This window comes from Falco naumanni, chromosome 14 (genome assembly GCF_017639655.2).
Source record: "Falco naumanni isolate bFalNau1 chromosome 14, bFalNau1.pat, whole genome shotgun sequence".
Classification (NCBI taxonomy): Eukaryota; Metazoa; Chordata; class Aves; order Falconiformes; family Falconidae; genus Falco; species Falco naumanni.
The window spans coordinates 16,756,475-16,766,162 of record NC_054067.1 but is presented as its reverse complement, the minus strand read 5'-3'; the positions used below and the strand labels follow the sequence as shown (position 1 = coordinate 16,766,162).

Here is a 9,688-nt window from a genome sequence, read left to right as displayed (position 1 = left end):
ACAGTCCCGTGGGGACAGTGACGACCCCTTCTCGGGGCCAGGAAAGCTCTGCCCGAGGTCTGTAGCCTCTCAGCTGCCAAAGCGGATCAGCCATGGGAGAAGCGGACAGGGAAAGGGCTGGGGTGGCACCCAGGGACCCAGGCGGGGCCCAGCCATGTGCCGGCTTCTGCAAGACCAGCACCTGGAGCCCGTCAAAGCAAACCCACTTAGGCATGGTTAACCAAACACTTACTTTCCATTTTATTCAATAATTGCTTTAATACTAAAATGCATTAGATGCTCAAAGCAGAAAAAAGAAAAATCACATTTAGGTGGAAAACAAAGTTCTCATCAGATGAAAAAAACCCAATGTGGCAGGTACACCATTTTGAAACAGAATTGTAATAATTTAATAAAGCTGCTTTATCATCTTCATAAAATAGACAGAATGGTGATTTTTTTTTCCTTTTTCCATTTTGTTGTTTACAATGATTCAATCACTGTGAAAATGTACATAACATACATATCAGCATATACAACAATTTATTCTTCATATACTCGGCAACGGAGACACCATGACGAGACGTGCCGCGCTCAGTCCCGCGGTAGCCCTGCCTGCTGCCGGCAGATGAGCAGTGACGGCGCTGCCGCCGGCTCTTCCCGCGCCACGAAGGTGCCGGTGTCACGGTGCCAGACCCAGGGCTCGTACCTGCCGCCCCGCCAGGCTGCAAGGAGGCGCGTGCTGCTGGAAACCAGTTTGCATTAGGTGCGCTGGAAGATTCCATCCCAGCTTAGATCAGCTGAACATCAGCTGATGCCGATAAAGGATCCGTCTCGGCAGCGCTGGCAGCGGTGCGTGCAGCAGGGTCTGGGCTTCTCCCCGACGGGTACCGCAACTCACAGGTTGGATTAGAGATTACCCATCGCTGCGAAAGCAGCTGTAGCAACAAGATCATAAATTTTCCCCAATGACAGACAAATGTGTTTCCATTCATAATTAGATTTTTTTTTTTTCCCCCAAGAATAATTTCAATATATTCATCAGACAGTGTGTTCTTTACAAAAGCAACTTGTTTCCTATCTGGAAAAAAAAAAAAAAAAAAAGGAATTCACTTCTGCACAATGTGTGATCCACAGGCCACCTCCAGCTTCACAACAAATAGGGAACGGCAACAACCTCACCAGGACAGTGCTCGGGGGGGATTTTTCCAGCCATCAACCACCCCCCGCCAGCCCTCCATCACCCCCCCTCCATCACCCCTCCCAGTGCAGCCCTGCAGCCCCAAGGGTGGGAAAGGTCAGGGGCTCCCAGGCAGCCGGGATGGGTCCCTGGGCTGGCACGGGGGGGGTCACATACCACCACCACCCCCAGGTCCCCAGCCACAGGGCTGCTGCAGAGGGGTCCTCGTCATGCCGGGGGGAGAACTGTGGTTGCTGCTCTCCTGGATAAACAGGGGAGCAGAGCAGGTTTGCCTGAAGGAAACCAACAGACTGCAGCAATTTTTCCTAATCCAGATCTGAGCACAGGTTTAAATTATTAAAAAGCACAATAATTACATCTGGACCCCCCCCCCCTCAACCCCACCCCCACCCACCCTGCAGCTTTGAACATTTTTGCATGGCCAGTTTCGATGCAACTAGGAAAAAAACAAGACAGACTGGGATTTGCCCAGGAGCCCTGAACTCATCTCAAGTGACACAGAGGGACAGTGACAGGAGTAGCAAAATATTCAGGAGAGGGCCGAGGCGGCGGAGCAGGGGCCGCTCTCCGGCTCTCCCCTCGGCCCTGCACAGCGAGGACATGCCAGGGAAGGGCCCCTCGCTCAGCATCCCTGGCTGCAGCCCGGGTCAGCCCAGAAAACTGGTGTTTAAACAATTTTCTTGGAGGCATAAGGGTTTGCTGACCTCTTTAATGCCCCCTTTTAATACAGAATTATTTCACATTCCTTCTCGGCTGTGCTTTTATTCAGAGTGGCAAGGAATGTTTCCTCTGGGTAAATTAAAGAAATGTTTCTATTTCTTTTCTTTTTTTTTTTTTTCTTCCTTTTCAGTTAGCATCTATTTTTCATCCAAAACGCCGGGCTGGTGGTGGCAGCTCCGCAGGCAGAGGGCAATGCTCAGCAGAAATTAACGGCTGGCACGTTTCGGGCAGCTGGGGATGATGGCGGGGTGCCCGTGGAAGGGGGGACCAGCGCTCGTCCACGGGGGGAGCCAGGTCCCATCCTGCTGGAGGTGGGGGGTGGACAGTGGGGCCATGGGGGGCCATTGCCTTGCAAAGCCACGAGGATCTGACAGACGGGGCATCACAGGCTCTGCCACTCAGCAAACCCATATGAGAAGCTCCCCACTAAAAAGCCCCCCCAGAGCTGACAAAAACAGGTAACATCAGAATAAACCCAGCCCAACAGTTACAGAAAATCCAGTTACTCCAACAGCCCCAAGCCAGCCCCTTTCTTCTTTGTGTTACAATAACACGCACATTTGGGGAAAAAAACCCAGAAATAAATGACAGCAGTAGCAGTATGCAGGCAGGAAACACTGAAGGAACAGAAATAACATATCCCTGAAAAATGGGCTCAAACTGCAGAACAGAGGGGAAAATCCCCAGTTCACTTTCCGGAGGGATGCAGGACATCACGTTAATGTGTGGGATGGGAGCTGAATGAGGTAGTCATCAACACCAGCGAGGGAAGCGTCACAGATTTCATTAGACAACCATTTTTTGACGGTTCTTCCCCAGTTCCTGGCCCTAGCATGTGGCAGGGGAAACAGACTGACTGCGGACCTGTCTTGGACCAGCTATGGCTTCAGGCAGGATCAATTTGCCCTGAAGAAATAAATGGCTGGAGCTTAATTTCATTTTGAGGATAATAATGACTAGAGCTTGTTTTCTTGTTGACGTTTTTAATTTAAATAAATCAAAGTAACAAATATTTTATCATGATATGTAGACCTAGAAAGACTATTTCTCTAGAAACCACTAATTTCAACTTGCTGGTACAGCAAACATTGGCAAGAGCTATATATTTTCCCTTCCATAATCAATTTTAAATTCTAGGAAACATTATTTAGGGTAGAAAAATCCATCTGGTGAAGGGTTAATAACAATGATAATAATAATAATAATAATAATAATAATATGCTAACTGAAATCCTCCTACCTTACTCATACCTCACTGAGGAATTATCACTGCAAGAGAGCAGAGAGCTGTGGAACCCCTTCCCTCTCTCCCTTCTACAAAATGGCTATTAAAGTAGCTCAATTTTTAAATCAATTTTATATGAGTAAATTTGTACCCACACAAAAAAGTCCTTAATTATGAGAAAAAATAATGAATTGCTTTAATTTTTTCTCCATTAAGAAGGCACATTAATTGAATTAGTATCGTTGTTACGTATCACCTGTCTGCCCCTAAATTAACATCACTATTGCTCATTCCATACTTATTTATGATGCAGGGATAGAAAGAAAACGGAACAGTTTAAAATCCATGCCATGATGACATACATACACACACAAACTTGGCATAATCGTGACTGGGAAATGCTGACTTAGAAGTGTGTGTCTAATTGAGAAGGTAATTTAGATCTCTTAAAGAATTCCATCACTTTGACTTGGAAATGATTGGAGATGGGGGGATATCTAAGTCTGGGAACTGGAAAAAAAACCAGAAGAACCAACTTCTGGAAAAACTTTCCATGCATTGCCTTGAAATTATGCAAAAGAAACAGAGAAGGGAAAAATTTCAGCACAGTGCATCTGAGAATTGCAATCCAGGCAGAATTTTCCCCAAAACATCTTCCCGCAATGCCCTGTCACTGCCCTGCAACAGCCGGGGTGGGCTGCAGGCGATGCGGGGGGGGCTGGAAGAAGCGCTTGCTCAACTGGGTCTGAAAACTGCAGGTTCCCCAAAGTCTAAGTAAGACGATTGTGATTTTTTCCCCTTTTTTTTAAGCTTGAAAGCCTTTTGCCATCACCAGACATACAGTAATTTGCAATATCAAATACAATAATAGTACAGATAAGCATGTGACAGCAAAAGGATTCATAAATGCAGAGGTGTCCATAGCAAAATAGCAACATCTTAAATTACAAACAGCCTCATGTTGGGTGAATGTTAAAACTCACCCGACTGTCATTTTGAACAGCCGCACACAAGAAATGGCTGCTATTTTGTCTAGACTACAAAACCACCAGGGTGATTACTAAAGATGTCCGAATAAGGAATTTGCCATTCAATTCTTTCCAGGAATGGAAATTTTTCTTTGTTTTGAGATATAAAAATATATAAACTCCGAGGAGGGGATACCAAGCGCTCCTGAGGACCAGAGAGGGGTCTCGCACCTCTGCCCCCTGCCACCCCACCGCCTCCCGGCAAAAGCAAAACACCAGCTACTTTGCTCCGGCTGCACACCCCTGCTGCCTGTTGAGACCAGTGGGATTGTCACATTAACGATAGCTTCATTTATAAACAATACATTTAGGGAAAGCTTTTAAATACAGCAATCTGTGAACCATTGGTAAGCAATAAAAACAATCTGCGCTGGGAGTCGTGCGGTCCCTCATCATCCTCCTCCTCCTCCTCCTCTTGCCAGGTGCCGCTCAGAGGACGATGTCTTTTAGTCTCCGGGCGCCAGGCGAGTCCTTTTCCCGGCGTTCCTGCAGGAGCGGGTTGCCCTCCTGCCCGCCGCTCTCGCTGTCCGCCCCCCGGGGCTCTGCCTCCGTCGGCCGGGAAGGGCCACTGTTCCCAAAGGGCTCCCGTTCCCGGTTGCCAGCGCAGTGCCCGGCACCGTAGGGTGCCGCCGGCTTGCCGGACAAAGGGCTCTTCAGGTGGAGGGGCGAGGTGACGGGGCTGACGGCCTCGCAGCCGTTGCCTGCCTCGCGGACGGCGCCGCTCACCTTGGGGCTGCAGGCGGCGGGGTCCACCGTTCTTTTGCCTTTGGGGTTGGCGAGCCGCTCGTCGGCGAGGGGCTCGCCGCCCTCCTTTCCGAAGGTGGCGAAGGTCCTTTTTGTGCTGCAGTCTGCGTAAGGCTCCGCGTCCACCGCTGTCGCCTCGATGGAGAGGGCGATGACATTCCTCCCATGCTCAGGGGACTTGGCGCGGCTGGGGACAGTGCCGCGGGGCATCCAGCACCTGTCCGAGTGGCCCAGGATGCGGCACTCCTCCCTGCAATGAAATCCCTCGCTCTGATCTGTGGGGAGAAAACACAAGGGATGGTGAAGAGGGGAGGCCCGCCGGGAGTGCCCACCGCCCCCCTGCCCCATCTGCCCAAGGGGGGACCCCCACTGAGCACCACTCCCACCCCAGCAGTGGCTGTCCTACCCCAGACAGCAAGTATTTTCAAGGCAAGGCTCGGAAGAAGGATTTTTACTGCCATTTCTCTGCTGCTCCAAGGACTGGAGTTCAATTTCCAACAGGTTGTGTGTCATCTGCCACTGCCAGACCTGCAACCTGGGGGACGGAGTTACGGCTGCGAATCCATCACAGCGGGTCTGTCCCACGTGTCGAGCCGCTCCAAGTCAGCACTTTCTGGGTTTAGCAACCAGCACTAAAAGCCACCATGTTTTAAGCTTGGTTTGACGTGACATTTAAGCTTGACTTTTTGCAAAGCGGGGAAAGGAACAGAGGGAGGAGGGGGTTTTCTTTTTTTTTTTTGGTGTATATGCGTGTTTTAACTTTCTGCTTAATCCCCACTGACCTCCCACACAACAGAGGCTTTATAAATCTCCAAGACTGCCCACTCCACTGAAGATTAAATGTGTCATTCCCAATGCTGGGGCTTTATTCATACCAGAGCAATAACGTTCCCTTCTCTCCACTCTGGGCTGTCCCAACACCACTTTACAGGGCTGAAACAGGGAGCAGTGGTTTAACCCTTTCCAGGGGCCTTCCACACGCAGGTCTGAGGGCTCCCAGGCAGGTGCAAACCCGGTGCCCGTTGCTTGCATGTATCCCTGTGCTGCTGGCCGATCCCACGGGACTGCACAGCCTCAAGCCCCCGTCGCAGACAGACAGACTGGGGCCCAGGGAAGCTGCCAGGCTCAGCCAAGTGCAAAGCTGGAAACCAAATCCAGGAGTCCCCAGCCCTTGCTGAGCATCCAGCTGCGGCTCCCACCAAACACCGCAGGCTCTCGGCTGCTTTTCAGTCTCAGCTTGTGACTTTTCCTTCATTTGATAAGAACCTGTGACTGCAGCTAGTCCTCATAAAGCACAACCTTTCCATACGCAAGATGTAGCTCCTTCCTACCGTAACCTATAAACACACAAAGCAGCGTTACAGCACTAATGCCATTACCCACACAAGACCGCGCTCGGTCGGTGCTGGTTTGATGGATCGAAGCCTGCGAAGGTGCAGACTCAGCCTGGGTTTCCTTCCCGTCGTTCATTTTGATGCTTTGTACATCTGTGTGCATAACCTCCACTCCTCAGACACATTGGTATTTCCACCACATTCGAGCACTAGGGCGGCTGATAAAAATTCTCAGCACATAACACAATGCACCAAAATATGAGCAGCTTAACACTTAAAGAGAATAAACGAGTAAAAGGCAGACCTCAAAAAAAAAAAAAAAAAAGAAAAGGGTTTTTTTTTAAAGGAGAAGAAGCCAATTAATTGAAAAATCTATGGGTAAAGCATTAGCTTTTTCTCTACATCAGAGCAGCTACCCGGTGGTGTGGAGCACGGCACCGGGTGCATGTGTAGGAGGTCTGGGTTTCGGCAGCCGCCTTTACAGCAGTTTGAGAGAAGGGTGCTCTGAGCCTCACATGCAGAACAACCTGCACCGAGATCTAAAAGCCCATGTTCTTATACTTTGATTCTGTTACTTTCAAGTACTTGAGCAAAATTAAAAAAAAAAAAAAAAAAAGAAAAATTGCCCAGAAAGTGTTGCTGCCTGCCTATTTATCCACAGCTTACCTTCAAAAGGCTGCTACGAGCATACAAAGTTGTGTAGTCTGGCTGTGATAGCAGAGGACTTGGTGATGGCTGGAGGGGATACAGAAATATCTTGGGTTCTCATCCCCGATGAGACACTGATTTATTGTGCTGTGTGACCTTGGGCACATTGCTGGAGCACACATCACTTCAGTCTCTCCACAAATATGAAACACCAGATCTGGGTGCACACTGGGATGGCTGGTCCAGCACAGAAAGGCACAGGGGGAGCTGCTGCTCCTCACCCTCCCTGCCCAGCATCACAGCTCAGTCCCACATCCACAGGACCACCGCAGCCAAGGCAAACTGCACCCCGGACAGAACACAGGGGGGTTTGTCTTGCCTTGAGCCATGTATTCCAAGCTGGCACGTTTTACATTTTAAAACAAACTGAGGACTTCACTGATTACTGCATTGCAAGTGGATATTCCTCAAACCCTAGAAAGGGACCTGTGCTCTAAGAGCAGTCTTATTGGAGACAGCTGGCGTGGTGCCTGTCTACCGGGGACTCGCGATCTTTGTACACCAGGATGCTTGCCTACAAGTTGCACCGGTGGCAGCTGAAACACAGGCAGGAGAAGAGATGAAAAGCATTACATACATATGCTGTTTCCATCTTTTATTTTATGAAGGAAACGTAACATGTATGAAAGATGCCGGGCCGACAGGCAGAGGGGCAGGAGTCATCATCCATCCACAGACCTGAAGACAACAGGTAGCTCCACCACGCATTCTGCCTCCCTGCTCCTGTTCCCGCTTTGACCTGCAGGGACCACGTCCCGCAGCCAGAAACCACCCTGCTCTCAGGGACAACACACGTCCGGGCTTCCCTGACCTGGCAGCAGACCCAGGGACCAGCACAGAGCCCTGAGCAGCAGCCACTTCTCCATGGCACTGTGAAGATCATACCTTCAGCTACCCACCCATCACTGTCTTAACCCCGTCGCTGATATAAAATACTATTTTTACACCACAAGCATGCCCTGTTGATACACACCGACACCACACCACTGCTCTGCTATCCCAGGCCCACAGAAGGCAAGCTCAGAGGGCTGATCCCAGGGCTGTCACCTCGCATCCTCCTCCTGTGCAGGAGCAGCTGCTGCCTCAAGGCAGAGGCAGGCACGGAGCTGCCGGGCATGCTCCTGGCGCTGCCCTTCACAGCCAGGTCTGACTCACCCCACCTCAACGGCACCCAGGACAGTCATTCACATTCAAGGGCTCTTTACTGTACTGTTCTGTCTTGGTTTTTACCACTTTAACAACCAGAAACAGGACAACAGGAAATTCTTTTATAGCCCTAGACCTGCCCTAGTCAATACAGCTGTTACTGTCTGCACTAAAAAATGTTCTTAATGCAAGGAGCAAAGCCCAGGTAATAACCACTGTACCACACATGACACGAGGAGTGGCAGGTGGCCAAAACAGGCAGCTTGCCACCACCACCCCCAGCGCACCGATAGCAGGGGGTGAGCACGTTGGTGTGAAACTGCTGCCTGACAGGGCCAGGCAAGAGGCAAAGGGAGGAGGGAACAGCAGAGGGGCAGCACGGGGTGAGCAACGCCGCAGCTTCAGCGCTGCTCTGCATGACCCAAGGAGCAAACACCTCATCCTGGAAAGCAGTCCCCAAGGAGCCCAACGCACCAGGCTGGCAAGGACCCACCGGCTGGCATGGGCTGGAGCAGGGGGACACTGCGGCATGGGGCTGCACAAGCTGCCCTGAGCTGGGCTGGGCCTTCTAACAAGTGGTGTACACTACACGCACGCTGGGGTGAGAGTCCTGTTGCTCACGGGACTGTAGGGACACCCGTGTCACACGCAGGCAGTCTGCAGAGATGCTGAACAGCTCGCCCAGCGCAGGTGCCACGCGTGGGTGATGGCTGCGCAGTCTGGCACGCGAGGTGCGCGGGTCCCACAGCAGCAATATCCATACTTCATGCCTTCACCCAGTGCAAATCCAGAGTTTTGTTTCAGAGCACTTTAGGGCAGGGTTGCTTTTAAAATGTTCCCCAGGTACAAAACATCTTGGCAAAAGCCTCGCCATCAGGAGGTGAGCAGTTATCCTGTAGTCAGGCTTGGCAGACAAAATGTGTCATTGCTAAATGTAAGCTCTCACACAGCAAATATGAAATAAAATAAAACCAACAGCCACCTCTAGAATAAATACGCTCCTTCACAAGTACAGCAAAAGCCACGTTGAGCTCCAGATTTCAAACCTGCTCTACTTGCACCTCAGGGGACCCACACAAAGGCACTAATAAGAAGCCCCAGCCAGCCCCGTGTGTTGCCTGTGCTGCCTGCACTGCCTGTGCTGCCTGCGCTGCCTGTGCTGCCTGTGCTGCCTGCACTGCCTGTGCTGCCTGCGCTGCCTGTGCTGCCTGCGGGCTCTGAACCAGGCAGTGGGCTCTGCCTGCGGGGGGAGGCAGCACCCGCAGCTCCTCCGCTAGCAGACACACAGCCACCCCACCGGTGGGGTATGGAGCTGGAGACAACAGCACAGTGGCACAAGAGGCAGGGAGGTGACGTGAAACACTGGCAGTGCCCTGATTCCTGGGGCCGAGTGCCCCACTGCCTGCCGAGCCGAGACCCTCAGCATTTCCCAATCCCACCCTGATGCCTGCCCAGCCGAGACACTCAGCGCTTCCCAATCCCACCGCGAAAGCTCTTGGCTAGAAAGGCAGGGAGACAGGATGGACTCCTGAGAGCCAGGAGCTGAGAGGAGCCCAGGAGGAGCTGACAGAGGACACTGGGTAGGCACTGGAGCAACACAGCC

General features: G+C 51.3%; 1 protein-coding gene across 2 annotated transcripts in view; it reads right to left on the bottom strand.

The window, feature by feature from the left end:
• Positions 1-216: 216 nt before the first annotated feature.
• The window catches only part of PCDH19 (protocadherin 19), a 59,840-nt gene continuing 50,368 nt past the window's right edge, over positions 217-9,688 (bottom strand). For both annotated transcript variants that reach the window (XM_040614676.1, XM_040614678.1), the window contains exon 5: positions 217-5,172. In XM_040614676.1, coding sequence (XP_040470610.1) covers positions 4,583-5,172 — 590 coding nt within the window. In that variant the 3' untranslated portion in view covers positions 217-4,582. The remainder of the gene's footprint in view (positions 5,173-9,688) is intronic.